Consider the following 18879-nt stretch of genomic DNA (forward strand, 5'->3'; position numbering starts at 1 on the left):
GTCTTTCCTCCCTCCATTTCTCTCTTCCATTTAGTTTCCACCTCTTCCATTCGGAGTCTTCTCTGTTATCCCCAAACTGCACCTTATCTTGTCGTTCAGTCCTCAAAATGCCTATTATAGTTGCTGTTTTCTTTGTGACCTTCTGAAAGATTGTCTCTCAAACTCAATTTCCACAAGCTCCCATGGTGGACAAACTTTCATCTCTCAGATGTTTAAGAATTTTAGGAAAAAATGATTCACTTTTTTTTCTGAGAGGACACATACAAATTATGTTTGATAAAGTTTTTTCCTTGTTATGCAGAATTACATTCAATTTTGCAGATTTAAAAAAGAAAATAAGGGGAAAATGTCCCATCTTACCATTCCTAGGTGCATTTTGTAATTATTTTTAATGTAAAAACATCTTTTTAGCCAATTAGATTATGGTGTTGTTGCATTGGGGGTTAGTATGTGCTGGACACTGCTATATATGCATTTTATTTGTAGGCTCATTTTGTATGAACTTAGAAAAGTAATAGGAAACATTTTAAGAAATTTTCCTTTATTTTACATATCTCCCTTGTTTGTTGAAGAGACAATTTCTTTTTAAAAATGCCATTTTTATCTGTTCTGTAAAAGCTTTGTGAACTGTTATTACTACAACTTAGAATTTCAATTTTAAACAATATTTGCATACCAGCTATGTGTAAAACATGATGTGAAGTGCTCTGAGAATGAGTAGCTAAATGATTCCTGTGCTCAGTGATTTCCTGTGTTCAAGGAATTAATGGTCCAACATGTAAAAATAGCAGTGGGAAGGAAAGAGAAATAACCATGGAGTGAAAGGTTACGTGTGATTGGTATCGTTCGTTTTCTTAGTGATGCAAGGAAACTGCGCTCGGTAGTAATGCCATTACCCTACTTATGTTGCTTAGATTGGCTTATCTTGGGAGGCACCAGGCATTGCTCAGCTGGAAGATCAGGTGACCATTGACATCAGCCATGTCCTCAAGGCCTTTTGAAAGTCCACCTCCTTACAGACCTGATGAATTGTAAGTAAATATTTCTTTTAGGTGTTTTTTCCTTTTCAGAAAAATCAATCAGTGAAAAATAAAGTTTCACCTAGTAAGTGTTTGTTTGCTTTTAAAAATAAAATGATGCGTGTTTGTAAATTTAAATTGAACCAAAGGATATGCAATGAAAAGTGAGTTTTCCTCTTACCCTTAATTGCCAGGATGATTTTTCTCTAGAGTGGCAGCCACTGTCACCTGTTGCTAATGTTTGCTTCAGTATATCCTTAAGCTTATATTATCTCTTTTTGTTTTTCACAAATGATATCAAGCATTCCATATCAGTGCGTTGTTTAGATAACTATTGACAGTGTATTGTCACTTTCAAAAATAACCCCTTTATTGAAATAAAATTCATGTATCATCTAATTTACCCATTTAGAATGGACAGTTCACTTGTTTTACTGTATTACAGGTCCTCAAATAGGGTTGTTTTGTTCATATGTTGATGAGGGAAAAAAAATATCTTGGCCAACATTGAACAAAACAATGTTATTCAAGGACTTGCTTTTCTCTTAAAGTCTGTTTCCGAGGACCTATCAGCAACATTAAGAACTTAAGATATTTATCACTACACTATATCCTCCCCCTGCCTAAAACCCCTGCACATCAGCAGTCCCTCTCCATTTAAACCCACCAACCTACCTTCCGTTTCTAATTTGTTTGTTCTGGATATGTCCTATAAATGGAATCATTCTGTACATAGTCGTGTGTGACTGACTTTCACTTAGCTTGTTGGTTTCCATGTTATCAATTTTAAGAGCGATTCCTACCGTTATATCGAACAAGAAGCAAAGTTGAGACTTCTTGGCTTCTTTAGTCATTGGGGGAATCTAACGATGCGTTCTTACATTTAAAAATTTTCAGACATTGGTAGGAATTTCCTTCTTCAAGTAGTTTGTAGCTTTAACTCCTTGATAGCTATAGTAGGGGTTGTGCTCCTATTATGTAATATGAATTTGGTGAGACACAGTTGTTTATGACAGCTTGGTTTTTAAATATATATTAATAGTGGTAGTTAGGTAGTGCGCCATTAACCTGGTATTAATTTTGTGTTGCTTTTATAAACAATGGTGAAGTATGATACAGAAAAAGGTACAGAATGTGTATATGAGAGATGAATAAAGACAAAGTAAAACCATCACCTAGGTCTAAAAGAAACAGTTCAATTGTTCCCTGGATCTTCTTTCCTTGGGAACCACTTTGATGATTTACGATCATCACTCATTTTTCTCTATCTTACCACAACTGAACAACAGTCCACTTGTACTTGTTTTTAAACTTTATATGCATATAACATGTGTGTGTGCTTTTCTGTCTTCTTTTGACATTACTTCTGACATTTGTTCATGTTTGTACTTCATTTTACATTTTCTTGTAAGTATATTAAAAAAATTAATTTTAATCTATTTTCTTAACCCAGTATATTAAACACATCTCGACAAATACTGATTCATGAGATAGTTTGCATTTTTTTTAGTCTTAATTTTCTGAAGATTTAGGTTCATAGTAAAATTGAGAGAAAGAGACAGAGATTTACTATATGCCCCCTGCCCTCACACATGCATTACCTCTTCTCTTATCTCTTCCCCCACCACAATGTTGAACCTACTTTGACACATCATTAATATTCAAAATATATAGTTAACATTAGGGTTTTCTCTTGGTGGTATTATATTGTTTTTTTACACCTGTGATCTCTTGGTGCTTTACACTGAACAACACATCTTAGTTTGGCCCACCCATATTGCAAATACTCAGTAGATCCACGTGGCTCATGGCCACCCTGTTAGATAGGCTAGGTCTGTAGCATTCCACTATGTGGATATATCACAGTTATTGTTCTACTGTAGATAATATTTGCTCTGTTCCCAGTTTTGCATTATCATAAACAATGCTGCTGTGAACATCATACCGTTAGTGGATGTATGAGTGATACCATCACTTTGGAGAACTGTTTGATGTTGTCTGGTAGATTTGAAGGTACAAAAAAAAAAAAATCTGTGACCAGATATTCCATTTCTGGTTATAAACCCTAAAAAAATAAGTGCTTGTGTGTACCATAATGCATGTTCATGAATATTCAAAGCTTCCTTCAGGGCAGCTCCAAAAGGAGAGAACCCAAATATGCAAGTAGAATGAATGGGCTGTAGAATTTTCATACTTCACATTTTCAAAGACCAGCTTAGCATTCTCCCTGGTTTCTCTTTCCTTTTTATTCACCTTCTCATATACTCAGGTAAATTCTTTGAATTTAATGGTTAGCACCCAGTAGTAAGATGTCTTTCATTCTTTTTTTTCCCTAATTATGTTTATTGAGGTAAAATTGGTTTACATCATTGTATCTGCTTTTGGGATTATAGTTTCAAACCTCTGCGTGTTTTGCGTTTTCACACCATGCCTACCCCTAGTGTCCCAATAGTCATCCACATATTCCGTTGGATCTCTTCCCTTCCCCTCCCATCCCATCACTCTACCCTGCCCATCCCATCACTCTGCCCTTCTGGCTGCCTTAGTTTTATAGTCAGATGTCAAGAGTTTATTATCAGTTTGGTTTTATCTGAAGATGTCTTACTTTGGAGTAAAGCAAGGTCATCTGGAAATGATAGTAAAAACAAAAGACACTGGGGTTAGTTTAGGAATTGAATTTTAGTTTAGGAATTTGCCTTCTCAGGCCCCCTTCTTTTTAGATTCATTGTGTCTGTCACAAGCAGACAGTAATTAAATTACTCAGTAATTAAATTACTGAGTTCATCAGGTATGTTTATAAAGGAGCTTCAAGATATATTTTGGAGCTATCACCCCGATAGGCTCTTGTATATTTGATTTATTTTATAACTGTTATCATAAAAGACTTTAACTCATGTCGGGAATTGGTTAATGTGCTACTTTCCTGACAGACCACACTCTGTGGGAGCTGGACTGTGGCACTGTCCATTGCTGTGTCTCCAGTGAACCTCAGCCGACAGCCATAGTAAACAGCTCTCAGATGAAGACCTGAATCGATGTGCTTAGTTAGGGAGGAAAGTGAGTTTGCCAGGAATTGCTCATGACCATGGGTAGGCAAGTATAGGTGTCATATTTGAATGCACCAGTCTCAAGACACACAGGGAGTAAGTTTGACACCATTGTTCTAACCTGCTTGGGTCCATCCTCAGGAATTATGATTCTGCTGGTAAGGAGTGCTCCATCTGGGGCATCAGACACATTTTCCCAGGTCATTCTAATATGCAGTGAAATTTGGGAGCCTCTACTCCATAGAAACTAGAACAGTCATTCTCAGTGGACAATTCACAGACCAGCAGCATCAGCATCATCTGGAAACTGGTCTGGATAAGCAAAAACTGAAAAATTAGCAACTTGGGGAAAACAATTTGTGTTTTCACAAACCCTCCAGGTGATTCTGATTAACTGATAACTTACTGTTCAGTGAGTGCCAGAGTCAGTTTGGATTACTATAGCAAAGTACCGTGGACAGAGTGGTTATTTCTCACATTTTGGGGTTTAAGTCCTCTGGGAAGAGGTGAGTGAGTTCTCTGGCCTCTTTTTTTGAGGACCCATTCATGAGATCTCACCTTCATGACCTAATTACCTCCCAAAGGCCTCATTCCTAATGCTATCATATTGGGGCTGGAATTGCAATATTTGACTTTGTGGGGGGAGGTCACAAATTGCTTCGTTGCAGTGAAGGAGTACTGCTGATAAGTTTCATTTACAATGGTTTGTTTAAATTAGTTACAGTACTTTATACATGCTTTCTGTTTACCACCCAAAAGTGCTAACTTGCAATTGTTTTCATGTGTGTTTCAGCAAACCCAGTCATTATGCTCCAAGCAATGACATATATGGTGGAGAGATGCATGTTCGACCAATGCTCTCTCAGCCGGCATATTCTTTCTACCCAGAGGATGAAATTCTTCACTTCTACAAATGGACCTCTCCTCCAGGAGTAATTCGGATTCTGTCTATGCTCATCATTGTCATGTGCATTGCCATATTTGCTTGTGTTGCCTCGACACTTGCCTGGGATAGAGGCTATGGAACTGGCATACTAGGAGGTAGTATAGGCTACCCTTATGGAAGTGGCTTTGGTAGCTACGGAAGTGGCTATGGCTATGGTTATGGCTATGGTTATGGCTATGGAGGAAGTTATACAGATCCCAGAGCAGCCAAGGGCTTCCTGCTGACCATGGCTGCCTTTTGTTTTATTGCTGCATTAGTAATATTTGTTACCAGCGTTATAAGATCGGAAATATCTAGAACAAGAAGATACTACTTAACGGTGATAATCATGAGTGCTATCCTGGGCATCATGGTGTTTATTGCCACAATTGTCTATATAATGGGAGTCAACCCAACTGCCCAAGCTTCCGGATCTATGTACAGCTCACAAATATATGCCCTCTGCAACCAATTCTACGCAACTACACCTACAGGACTCTATGTGGATCAGTATTTGTATCACTACTGTGTGGTGGATCCCCAGGAGGTATGAGTAATTTTGTTTCTTTTCCTCTCTTTTTCTCCTTGGGTCCAAGATTCTCAATTTGGAATCACTTTAGAACCTTGAAAAAATTTACTGAAGCCCACTTTTACTTAAATCAGAGTTGGGGAAAGGGGTCAGATGTCATTAATATATACCATATAATTCATCCATTTAAATAATAGTTCAGTGTTTTTAATATGTTTATATTTATAGAATTGTACAACTTTTATTTACCATAGTCAATTTTAGAACATTTTCACAGACACCAAAAAGAAACTCTATAACCACTAGCAATCTTTCCTCCTATCCCTAACCCTCTTTAGACCTAGGTAACCACTAATCCTATAGATTTGCCTATTCTTGATATTTCATAAAAATGGAATCATACAATATGTGCTCTTTTATGATTAGCTTCTTTCCTTAGCATTATCATTTTTAAGGTTCATTCATGGTATGGTATGTAGTATTTCACTCCTTTTTATTGCAGAATATTGTTTGGATACACCACTTTTTGTTTATCCAGTGATCAGTTGATAGATATTTGGATGATTTCCACATTGGTTGTTAGGAATAATCACTATATTTGTGTACAAGTTTTTGTGTGAACTTAATTTAATAACTAAATAAAATTTTATGCCAAGGGGTAGAATTGCTGGGTCTTATGGTGATCGTGAGTTTAACCTTTTGAAGAACTACCAGACTGCTTTCCAAAAAAGGGTTGCATCATTTTCCATCTACCAGAAATGTATGACATTTTCAATTTCTCCACATTCTCACCAGTATTACATTTGTCTGTCTCATTCTAGATATGCTAATTGTTCTCAAGTGGTATCTCATTTTAGTACTGATTTTCATTGCCTTGATAGCTGATGATGTTGAACATATTATCTTGTGCTTATTGGCCATTAGTATATCTCCTTTGGAGAAATGGTTTTTCAGGATCTTTACCCATTTTTAATTGGGCTATTTGTATTTTTATTATTGTGTCATAGGAATTCTTTATCTGAATGCATATCCCTTATACATGATTTGCAAATGCTTTCTCTCCGTTTTGTCATTCTCTGTTCATTTTCTGTATGTTTGCATAGACTTTTTTTTTTTTTTTAAAGATTTATTTATTTATACAAGCGCTGGGTATAGTCAGAAGTGCTGGAGGGTGAGAGAATTCACCAGAGCCAGAGCGGGGAACTGAACAGGCAGACCGATGAAGCACACTGCTGAGGGGAGCAGCGGGCGTGGCAGGAGAGGTCTGCGCTCCACGTGGGACCCTCGCAGGTGGTGGGGGATCCAACCGGAGCTGCAGAGACTGCGGGCAGCTTCGCAGCCCAGCGCTCAACTGCTGTGCCACCAGGGAAGGCCCTGTTTGCATAGACTTTTAATTTTGATGAGGTCTAATTATTTACTTTTTTCGATTTTGGTGAGGCGGTGTAATTTCATTTTCTGTTGTTGCTTATGCTTTCTTTGGTCACATTTAAGGACTTTGCCTAATTCAAGGTCACCAAGATTTAGCCCCATTTTCTTCTAAGAGTTTTATAATTTTAGCTCTTATAGTTAGGTCTATGATTAATTTGAGTTCGTGTTGCACTTAGCATAAGAAAGGGGTTCAATAGTCTTTGCATGTATATATCCAGAAATCTTGGTATTATTTGATAAAAGCACTATTTCTCCAGTTGTCTTCATGTAGTTGTCAATCATGAATTGATCATAAATGTGAGGATTTATTTCTGGATCTCAATATGATTCCATTATATATATTTCTGTTCTTATGCCACTACTATACTGTCTTGATTAATGTAGCTTTGTAATAAGTTCTGAAATTGAGAGGTGGGAATCCTCCAACTTTGTTTTGGCTAGTTTTTGAGTTGTTGCATTTTCAAATGCATGTTAGGCTCATTTGTCAATCAGTTTCTGGGAAAAAAAACAAACAAACAAAAAACCGCAGGCTAGGGTTTTGAAGGCTTACATTGAACCCATAGATCAATTTGGGGAGTATTGTCATCTTTACAGTAAGTCTCCTGACCCATGAACATGGGCTGTCTTTCCATTTATTTAGGTCTTTACAAAGTGTTTTGTAATCGTCAGAGTGTAATTCAGTATTTTTAAAAAATCTCCAGGTGATTCATATATGCAGGTGGTGCTGGGAACTCTGCCTTCAGTAACTATGTGTCACCCTAGTTATTTTAGGAAAATCGTTTTGGGTCATTAATCATTCCTTACACTATCTCAGGAATCCCATTCTTTTACCTGAATGAATCATTCTTTTGATTTTGGGGTTAGATGTTCTACAATAACTACTGTTATTTTGAAGACTGAAATGTATTTTCTGCAAATGTAGATTGTCAGAATGTTGTTGACATTCATATGTACTGTGCTAAATAAGACTGAGAGTTTGTGCTCCTATTTATCACACTCCCATCCTTGAACACCCCAAACCTGTCTTTTTTGGGAAAGGATATCACTGTAAAGCGAGATCTTGATACCCATTAGTAGACATCCAGGGCAGAGTCCTGTACCTGCCTCAATTCCAAGTGCCTAGTTCCAGTGTATCACTTAATAAACCTATCAGACACTGGGAAGACTTGTCCCAGGAGCCTTGCTAGTAAGTACACAAAAGATTTCTAAAATAGAGAAACCTGCCATAATAAATGACTTATTTAGTCCCTTTTCTCTAATTTATAGCTCCGTTAGATCATGTCTGCATAATTTATGGTAAAGTAGGTCCTTTTTAGATTGAAAATGCCTTTTTGGTATAAAACATTTGCCAAAGCGTGTGTTAAGAACAAAATTATTAACAATGACTGGATTTTAAAAGCTACTTTTGAGACCATTATACAGCCTTTCAAAAGTATCAATTAATTTACTGGCCATTACTATCTCTTTATTAAAATGTGGCCCAATGGTGCTCAAGGTTTGAAAGTAATTTTCTGTAGTTCTAAGGTGGGGGGATGCTAGTACCTGACTTTAAGCCTGTTCTGAGGATTGAATCGGGTTGTGTGTGTGTTTTATTAGCTTTAGCCCAAGTGGCGTGGGCTTTATATTACCTACTTTCCCCTCTTATTCTGAAAATGTAACCATTTGCATCAGTTTTATATCAATTAACCACAGCTGTTTAGTAAGGTCTAAGGTAAATGAAGATTTGAATAATTCGTAGAGGGTGGGTGGGGATAAAGTGAGTAGCCAAAATCTAATTATGTTCATACCTTTAATTTCTTTCTAGGCCATTGCCATTGTATTGGGGTTCATGGTTATTGTGGCTTTTGCTTTAATAATTTTCTTTGCTGTACGAACCCGAGGAAAGATGGACCGCTATGACAAGTCAAATATTTTGTGGGACAAGGAACATCATTATGATGAACAGCCTCCTGATGTTGAAGAGTGGGTAAGTGTAAAAAAAAAAAAAAAAGCAAACACCCAATTATTCATTTAATCCCCAGGGTTCTGTCTTTAAACTTGACTTTTAGTGCTTCAAGTTTAGAATTACTGTTTGCATATGTTGCAAAAGTGGTGCTGTCACTATTACTCAGAACTTTAAGAAAGTGGGATAAGTACAAAATGTTTTACTACAAGGTAAAGTCATATTTCCATTTTTAAGAGGTGAATCTAGGCGCTGAAGAGGAATCATGTGGAAAGAAAGACCTGGGCCTATGCAAAACAACAGTTTTTCCCCTGTTCCCTTTTATTTTTCTGCTTATAATTTTGGAGGGAAACACCATTGCGCAGGATGCTTGCTGTCTTGGGTCAAGGTTGGCAAGGGTATTTTTGGAGTGGTAACAGGTGGCAAACCTTTAAACTTTTTATCTGGTTAATAGCCTGGCAAATCACATGAAATGAATAATTCTGAACTATTTGTGGAATACTTTGGTGAGGCAGAGAGAGAGAGAGAGAGAGAGAGAGAGAGAGATTAGAACAATTTCCTTTTTTGTGTATACTGTTAATCCTATCACTGGGTGGCTCCCCCTTTTTTTTAAAGATTTATTCATGCATACAAGAACTGGGGTACAGACCAGATGTATGGGAGGGTGAGAGGATTCACCAGAGACAGAGTGGGGAACAGAACAGGCACACTGACTGAAGTATACTGCTGAAGGGAGCAGCGGGCGAGGAGAGGTCTGCCGCGCCATGTGAGATTCTCGCCGGATGGCCGGGATTGAACCCATGCTGCGGAGGCTGTGGACAGCTTCGCAGCGCTGCGTTCAACCGCCTGCGCCACCAGAGGAGGCCCTGGCTGGCTCCCTTTTTTTTTCTGTGGAACCCTCACTGGTGGCCGGGGATCGAACTGGCGCTGCAGAGGCTGCGGGCAACCTCGCAACCCAGCGCTCAACCGCTGCGCCACCAGGGGAGGCCCTGGCTCCCTTTTTTGATATGATTTGCTGAGGGCCCAGAAAGTCCTTCTCTCCAGACACGTCTCCCAAATGTCTCTTACTGGTGCCTAATCTGTCTTTAGAGATATTTGGAGTGGGCCTCTTTCTTGGAAATTCTCTGATAGAATTCTCTTAGAAGCAACCTCAGCAACTGTCACTATAGGTTTCTTTGAGGAGATTGATTCTTGCCATGACAGTCAATTAAGCCTCCTGGACACTAGTTTCCAGGGTAGATTTGTTTTGGTGAGTGGAGTGGAGAGGAAAGGTGGGGAGAAGGAGAAAGTGGGGGGTCACAGCTGATCATGTCAGGCATAAAGATATGCCTCATTTTGAAGGGTCCTTTAGCCCGACTGTCCTGTACGTCTTGAGTTTTCAAGAAATCTAGAAATAGTAGATGAATTTCTTTCTAATTAAGCAAGAATGAAGTCTCTTAGGAAAATCAGTGTATGTGCCACTGAAGTGTTAGTTCCTGTTGTTCCTCTCTTCTGCTCCGAGCCTGCTTTTTTTTCCCCTTCCATAAAGCATGAAGGTGTTAAGGAGTGTTTTTCTTTTGACCTTTAGCTCCAGGCAAGGCCACCTGTAGATGGAATAGGACAGTCTGTTGTGAACTATGAAGTAAATGTTTCGATGAGAGTTTCTGGGTGTGTCAGTTTTCACTGGCTGTTGGATTTGTTTACTTACAGTTTCGAGAGCCCTTAAAAAAAAAGAGAGAGAGAGACTAGCGCTGTGGTAGAGTCCAGTGAACTTTGGTTTCTTATTTTCTTTTACTGCCATGTAGGTTTAATCAGTTCTAGGTGCTTTTTTGATAATTTTGTAAAAGACAATCATAATTGCTTCTGGAGGAAATGCTAATGAAGCTGAAAGGAGTTAGCTTTTGAAAAGGCGTGGTTTTTGTAATGCTTTCTCATTGAATCTCTGGGAATTTGATCCCAGCCTGTTGGTTATGTGTATCCCATAGTTTCTCTGTATTAATAAATGTTTTGTTGCATGAAATGTGGAGTCATCTGTTGAATAGAAGATGTTTGATTTTTGAGCACATGAATGTTTTCTTTTTTGCACATGAATATTTCATATCACTTGATCACTTGAAAATTCCTTATTTTCCTCTTCCTTCAGTTTTTCCAGCTAAACAGCCCAAGAAAGGCCATTTGAAATAAGTTATGTGAAAGTGGTTTTGGGCACTTTGCTTTTCCTTTTAGTCCCTTCCCCTTCCCAAGTTCACTTTGCTGAATTTAATTCCACATTCTCAGGAATTTACTTTTAACAAAAGATGCAGCCTTTTACTCTCCTTTCTCTGGTTTTAGGCAGTATTCTGTTTGAATTAGTTTCATTCTGATAATGTAGCTGCTGAAGTAGAAATGTTCAATGCTGCATTTAAAGGGCTTAACAGCGCAGTGTATGAATGGTTCTTCTTTTTGATCTTTAGAAATTAATACCATAAAAATAATCTTCACTTAAAATAGTGGAAGAGGATCTAGAGTTAGTTACTTGTACTAAGTGAGGATTAAAATGTGAATTCTAATTGTCAAGAACTAAGAGAAGATACCTTATATCTAATAATGCTTTGTTTGCGGGGGGAAGGGGGAAAACTTACTAAAGGTACAATTAATTTGCTACTGGATTAGTTTACTTCCTCCCTAAAAATTAGTCTCTAGCTATTCATTATTTTACTACCTTCTTTGGATTCTTAAAATCTTTTGTATTGGGAAACCCAGAGCAGAGGTACCTTAAAAGCTGAACCTTTACAGTTTTAAACAGATTTCAGCTCTTATATTATCAGTGTGAAAACATGCAACTTTATAATTTCCTGTCTCTGAATCTTCAGCACAATGGTTTCTCTGCATTCCTAGGAATTCTTAGGGTTGTCCTCCCGCCCCCTCCTTTCTGGGACATCTTGTTCTTTGTAAAATAGGCTATGTTTGCGAACTCAGTGTTAACCTGGTTCTTTGTAGTTGTCACTCACTTCATTTCATATAATGTTGTTGTCTTTTAAACTTTTTGAGGTTCTTTTCTTTAAATGTGAGGAATTTAATTTTTATGCCCTTAAACCCCAACTCTAGTTGGTACTTTAACTGAATTGAAGAAAAACACACACAATATAATAGCTGTAGAGAATTTTGAAAATACAATAATGTGTAAAGGAAATTCTACCACCTTGTGTTACCATATTGGTATATTTTCTTTAATCCTTATCTTCCCTTCCACTTAGCTCTAATTGTTATAGGGCAGCCCTGATATTGAACAGGTTGCCTCGCTGTGGGTCCTCGCCTGCGCGCTTAAAAGGGACTTATTAATACTCCACTACAGGCACCCACAAAATGTTAATAAAAGGTTTATTTACAAGGGAAAAGGAAATAAGGAAAATGTACAACTCAGGGAGAAAATAGGGAAATAAAGTCTTTAATGCGTCCTACCCGATCCGCCGACCTGGAAACCCAAAGGCACTCTCAGTGCTGGCCGGACGCTGAGAGCTGGTGGAGAGTCAAAATGGGGGACCCCTCCAAAACCCACGTGTCTGGCTTTATTCCAACCTGGCTGCTTAACCCCATCCTCAGGTTCCAGCCACCTTCCCTTTGGTGGTGATGGGATTTGGAGTTCCCAGTGTCTTTGGCTTTGGCCTGGGGTGGGGATGGAGTCCACAAAGCCTATATGGAATTAGCTTTAGGACATTCTTTTCCCCTAACATAATCAGAAGTATACTTATATTCCCTATCAGTGTAAAATCCTACCTTTTTTCTTTAACACTATAAACTTTTTATCTTGTTATATATTCCTCAGAAACATTTTTGATAGTTAAAAATTGAATTGAAGTGTAATACAGTGAAGAAAAGTACACTAAGTGTACTAATTTATTTGTATGATTTGGTGAATTTTTATCTATCTTTGCTCATGTAACCATCACCCAGATCAAGGTATAGAACATTCCAGTGACCAAGGTGTCCTCATTCTTCTTAGTCATTATTCCCACAAGGTATTTATTTCTATCACATGAGTTAGTTTTACCTATTCTTCACATAAATGGAATTATGTGAATTATACAGAAATAATTTTGTATTTCTTGGTCAGATAAAAACATTCTAATTATTCCTTTTTTGAAAGCCCAATGTCAGTATTAAAATAAAGAAGCATTTTAGGTAAAACTGTCATCTTGTGTTTACAGCTACCCATTTCTGTGTCTCTTTCCCCCACCATCTTCCACTCTTTCATAGGTATTCTTTGTAGTTTCTTACCACTCCTTTCATTTTTATATTTTGTGAAAATAAAACCAAAGAAAAATAACTCCCTGTTTTTTTTTTTTTTAAGATTTATTTATTAATTTATACAAGAACTGGGGTACAGGCCAGATGCGTGGGAGGGTGAGAGGATTCACCAGAGACAGAGCGGGGAGCAGAACAGGCAGACTGACAAAATACACTGCTGAGGGGAGCAGCGGGTGAGACAGGAGAGGTCTGCCTCGCCATGTGGGACCCTTGCTGGCCGGCCGGGATCATTCAACCGCCTGCGCCACCAGGGGAGGCCCACTCCTGTTTTTTTGTTGTGTGTGTCTGTTTACATGAAAGTCTGCATACTGATCATATTCCACTTGCATCTTGTGCCTTTTACTTAAAAGTGTATCTTGGTGATCTTTCCTTACTTCATAGGGAGCCTTCTTCTGGCCCAATCTCTTGATGGATACATTTGCTATTTTATATTACAAACTGATACTATTTTTCTCAATTTATTTATACAAGCACTGGGTACAGTCAGAAGTGCGGGAGGGTGAGAGAGTGAGAGAATTCACCAGAGCCAGAGTGGGGAACAGAACAGGCAGACTGACTGAAATACACTGCTGAGGGAGCAGCGGGCAGCAGGAGAGGTCTGCGCGCCATGTGGGACCCTCACCCCGTGGCCGGGGATCAAACCGGCGCTGCAGAGGCTGCGGACAGCTTCGTAGCGCAGCACTCAACCACTGCACCACTCAACAGCTTCGTAGCCCAGCACTCAACCACTGCAGTTTGGGAGGCCCCAAACTGATACTGTTTTTAAAAAGTCATTTTGTATAATTTGTATATGTATCTGTGTAACTTCTTTGTATTTTAGTATTTTTTAAAATGTTTAACTTGTAATCCCTCAAACCTGTGAATATGTTACCTTACATGCCAAAAAGGACTTTGCAGATGTAATTAAGGCCATAGACCTTGAAGTAGGGCGATATCCTGGATTATATGGATATATCCTCCTAATTAGAAGATCCTCAAAAGTGGAAGAGACTAGCAGAAGAGTGGGTCAGAAAGATGTAACAAGAAGAGGACTTGGTTCCTTATTTCTGACTTTGAAGACGAGAGGGGCATGTATACTTTAGTGGGATAGATTTTCCAGAGTAATTTTACTAGTTCAAAGGATATTTACATCTATAATTTTGGTAGATACTAAGAAATTGCTCTTCATTGGAGTTGTGCCAATTTGTACAACTAGCACTAATGCATGAATTCTGCTTCCATACACCTTTTATAAGTGGTGTATTTGGACAATCCCTATTATTATATACTGTATTTTCCCCACTTTTGACTATCTTAAATAATGGTTTGTTTGAAATTCTTTTTTTTAAAGCTTTATTTATTTATGCATACAAGAACTGGGGTGCAGGCCAGAGGTGCTGGGGGGTGAGAGGATTCACCAGAGGCAGAGTGGGGAGCAGAATAGGCAGACTGACTGAGGGGAGTAGAGGACGAGACAGGAGAGGTCTGCTGTGCCATGAGGTCAGCTCCCAGGCTGGGGATTGAACTCAAGTTGCAGTGGCTGGTAATAGCTTGATAGTGCTGTGTCTTTAGTCCTTGTGCCATGAGGGAGGCCCCAGTTCAGTTATTTTTGAATAATACTGTATGTATTCAGGAAAATCTGTTGGAGAGAATGCCTAGCCAATGCCTAGCACTGGGCCTTAAGAATGGGTTTGAGTCCTGATCCCAGCACCTTTTGGCAAACATTTACCCTTCTGAACTTTAGCTTCTTTATCTGTAAAATTGGGTAGTATTACATATTACCTGCCTCTCAAAATAGATGTGAGATGTGTATGAGGAAGTGAACATGACCAGTAAAAGTGTGAATTTATAGGGATATTGAAAGAAAAACAGCTGACTGCAGAAAAGACAGAATTTTTGACATTGTGTGAATTAGCATTCTTCTAGTTACAGGTGACACAAACAATTTAAATTAGCATAGAGAAAAAGAAGGACTTATTTGCAAGATTTTGGGAGGTAACTCATGAAATCCTAGAAAGAGTTGAAACTTTTATGGCACAGACGGCAGGTATGTGGCTCTGTGTCAGGAACAAGTAAATTAAGGAATTTACAAACCATGAGGACTTGTTTTTTTCACAATTGATTTCTTTCTCACTGGGCTGTGTTCGTTCTTTCTCTGAGAAGAGCCTCTTAGAGCTCTTGAGTTTTTTACATTAGTGTTTCATGTATGACTGGATTGGGAAAGGGGCCCTGACTGAGTCAGCGGGGGTCACATGCAACCTCACCCTAACTAACCCACCATGGCCAGGAGCAGGGCCCTCCTCACACAGCGTAGCACATGGTAGCTCCCATGCTTGCTGTGTGGAGGGAGGAGATGCTTTGTAGACAGTGTGTACTCTCTGAATATGTGCTACCCAAATCCATTTTAATTCCCCCTTGTCTTTTATGTCATCAGATCAGATACAATTTCAAAGTGCAATTTGAATAGCAGCTTTGAGTGTCCCAGTGCCCCTCAGTCCTCTGCTGGGTCCTCCCACAGAGAGATTCATTGCTGCTTGGATCCACTTCTCCCCCTGCCAGATCTCTCACAAGGTCAGGGACTATGCTCTAAGAAACTGTGTCCTGCCAGTAAACTGAGAATGCCAGTGGAGGGGTTGTTTGGCCATGTAGGCCAGAGTTGAGTTCGAGGAACTAGCCCCTTTTAAGACGAGTATTTCATGTTAATCTTTGTATTCAAATCTCCCTTCCTCAACTGAATTTCCAGGAGGTCATAAATATAAGCATCAAGTCATATTTTCAATTTTTCTAGAGTAAATTCTTACAGCCAGAATCTGACTTTGGAAGAGCACACCCTTGCAGTAAATATTAAGAGTTGATAGTAACACTTGTGTACATGAGATTAATTTTTATTAATATATGCTATATTCTGGTAAAATAGTAAGTAAAGGTTAAGAAATTCAGTTTCATGTGATGCTATGAATACATTTTGATCTGGCTTTGGTAAAGTAAAAGAAAGCAGTAGTTGGGGGCCTCCCTGATGGCACAGGGGGTTAAGCACCACACTATGAAGCAATTCACAGCCTTTGTAGCACGAGTTCGATCCCCAGACAGGGAGCTACCCACATGGCACAGCAGACCTCTCCTGTCTTGCCCGCTGCTCCCCTCAGCAATGTATTTCAGTCAGTCTGCCTGTTCTGTTCCCTACTCTGTCTCAGGTGAATCCTCTTAGCCCCCGTATCTCTGGCCTATACCCTGGCTCTTGTATGCATAAATAAATAAATCTTTAGAAAGCAGTAGTTGGGAGCAGTATGGCACCTCAGGGTGAGGTCATCCAGTCTTCTTGTGAATAATGAAGGAAGTGGAAGCTCTGTCAGTGGGCTCACTGGTAAGAATGCACTTGTTAGTGGATACGTGATGAGTCAGGAATAGAAGCTTAGCCTCTGCTTTCTTGGTGCTCTTTTCAGTTAGTACATCAGACTGAGTGGGTTTGAGCTTCATGTCTTAATTTTGGCAACGAAGCTAAAAAAATCACAACAAAAGAAGAAGCCAACGAAAGTTAGACACACTTAATGCATTTTTATTCTAATTGCAAATTTTACAGTGTGTTATTCTGAAAAAAGGAGAAACTAAGATTTGCAGAGAGCTTGTTTAATTTGTTTGAGACCTGAGAAACTAATCAGCGGGACAAGTATTATATTTGCCTTTGTAACTTATATTTTGGTGTATTTTTCCCCCTCTTAGGTCCTCTGAGCCTCGGGGGTATTTTTGCCAGTAGAACTGTGAAAAATAGTACTTAGTAAAGCTGAAAGATTAAAATGAGATAATACATGTGTAAAATGTCTTTTTTTTTAAAGTTTTATATATGCATACAAGAAACTGGGTACAGGCCAGATGTGTGGGGGGTGAGAGGATTCACCAGAGACAGAGTGGGGAACACAACAGCTAGATTGGCTGAAATACACTGCTGAGGGGAGCAGTGGGCGAATCAGGAGAGGTCTGCTGCGCCATGTGGGTAGCTCCCTGGCCGGGGATTGAACTTGTGCTGCATAGCTGCGGATAGCTTCATAGGTTGCCTCTTAACCCCTTGCACTACCAGGGAGGCCCAAGTGTCCATCTTTACTACAAATCAGCATGTCAGTTCTCCGGGAATATTTTCTGCATGTCTCAGTTTGCAGATTTTCTTGTTATGCTATATGCTTTACATTTTTTTTTAAAGATTTATTTATTTATTTATACAAGCACTGGGTATAGTCAGAAGCATGGGAAGGTGAGAGAATTCACCAGAGGCAGAGCAGGGAACAGAACAGGCAGACCAACGAAATACACTGCTGAGGGGAGCAGCGGGCGTGGCAGGAGGGGTCTGTCGCGCCATGTGGGACCCTCCCAGCGGCTGGGGATCAATCCCGCACTGCAGAGCCTGCGGGCAGCTTCACAGCCCAGTGCTCAACTGCTGCGCCACCAGGGGAGGCCCTGCTTTACATCTAACGCAGGACTAGACTAAGTTTGAAGAGAACATTCCATAAACTCATTTCTCCATTGTTACCAGTAAATGAAATCTACTAAATAAGATCTTATTTTTAAGTAGAAAGTACTTAAATCTAAAAGCTAAGTTTGCTATTTAGGTTGCTTATTTCTAGAATTTTCTAAGTTTCTGATATTACAATGCAACATTTCTGCAGCATCATTCCCAGCATTCACTATCAAGGTAGAAGACTACGAGATAAGCTGGTGGGTGTAGAGAAGGGAGGAAGGAAGTCCTGAGAGTGCAGCTTTGACTGTCTCCTTAGTGGTAAGCCTTAGCTAGCCTTTGGTTTCTTTGGACTGTGATGAAGAGAATCACTTTGCCCCAAGGTGGTTTTGTCTGTTCATGTAATAGGTTCCTCATGTGTGAAGGGAAAAAATAAAAGTTCCCTCTCAGATATGCTGATGCTGTTAAGGGCTTAGTCAGGACCTGCACAAAAGACATTCTGTGCTGGTGTAATGACGGTTAGTATTCACAGTGATGTGCTTAAATAAGGAAGGTTGGATGTGGGAACCCAAACTGTGAATACGTTGATTGTTGGTGGCAGTTTAACTTAATCTTCCTCTTATAAGCCTGCTACCAGTTGAGATAAAAACAAATGTTTTTCTGAAGGGTGTAGATGAGCCACATATCATCGCGTAGCACGCATGAGAGTGGGGCACAGGTATGCGCGGGACGGGTAGCTGGGGCAGGGCAATGTTGGTAATCAGCAGTAGATGTCTGAAGAAGCTTGACTGTTTTTTTTTTTTTTTTTTTTTTAATCAGTACATGCATTCTTCAACTGTAAAAGCAGACCCGTGGGCCACCTACTGCTTATTGGTATAGTAGGCTTTCATGTGGGGGAAGATTTCACTGTTATCTGTGAGCTTAGCTAGCACAAAATGGAATGACAGTGGAGGTGCCCTGTCTATCTACAGACTTAGAACTGACCAGTGTGGAGTACAGAGGTCCTGTGTGTTCCAGCACTGCTGTGAATGAACAGGTGGGCCTGCAGGCCAGGTGAGCCAGTTTTCAGAATTGTAACGGAAGGTGAGATAGAGCGTGTACTAGAGCTGGTGAGTGTCCTTGTGACCCTCTGAAAGCAGAAATCCTGAATTTCCAATACTAAATCGAGTTAATGTTAAATTAACTGTAGGTATAACGGAAGGTCTAAACAGGGCAGTTGTTTGTGCATGGAGGAAAATGTCCTCCATCAATGGGTTTCAAGCTGTGAGAATCACCTGGTTTAAACAGCTTGCTGGAC

At 39.4% G+C, this 18879-nt stretch overlaps 1 protein-coding gene across 3 annotated transcripts in view; it reads left to right on the top strand.

Annotated features, from left to right (window-relative positions):
- Positions 1–18879, top strand: part of OCLN (occludin) — a 50231-nt gene that overhangs the window by 7342 nt on the left and 24010 nt on the right. For all 3 annotated transcript variants that reach the window (XM_037530193.2, XM_037530192.2, XM_037530191.2), the window contains exons 2-4: positions 915–1031; positions 4860–5538; positions 8753–8914. In XM_037530193.2, the coding sequence (XP_037386090.1) occupies positions 982–1031; positions 4860–5538; positions 8753–8914 (891 nt within the window). In that variant the 5' untranslated portion in view covers positions 915–981. The remainder of the gene's footprint in view (positions 1–914; positions 1032–4859; positions 5539–8752; positions 8915–18879) is intronic.

The sequence above is a fragment of the Talpa occidentalis genome, unplaced genomic scaffold (genome assembly GCF_014898055.3).
Source record: "Talpa occidentalis isolate TD23 unplaced genomic scaffold, MPIMG_talOcc4v2.1 talOcc4.6, whole genome shotgun sequence".
Classification (NCBI taxonomy): Eukaryota; Metazoa; Chordata; class Mammalia; order Eulipotyphla; family Talpidae; genus Talpa; species Talpa occidentalis.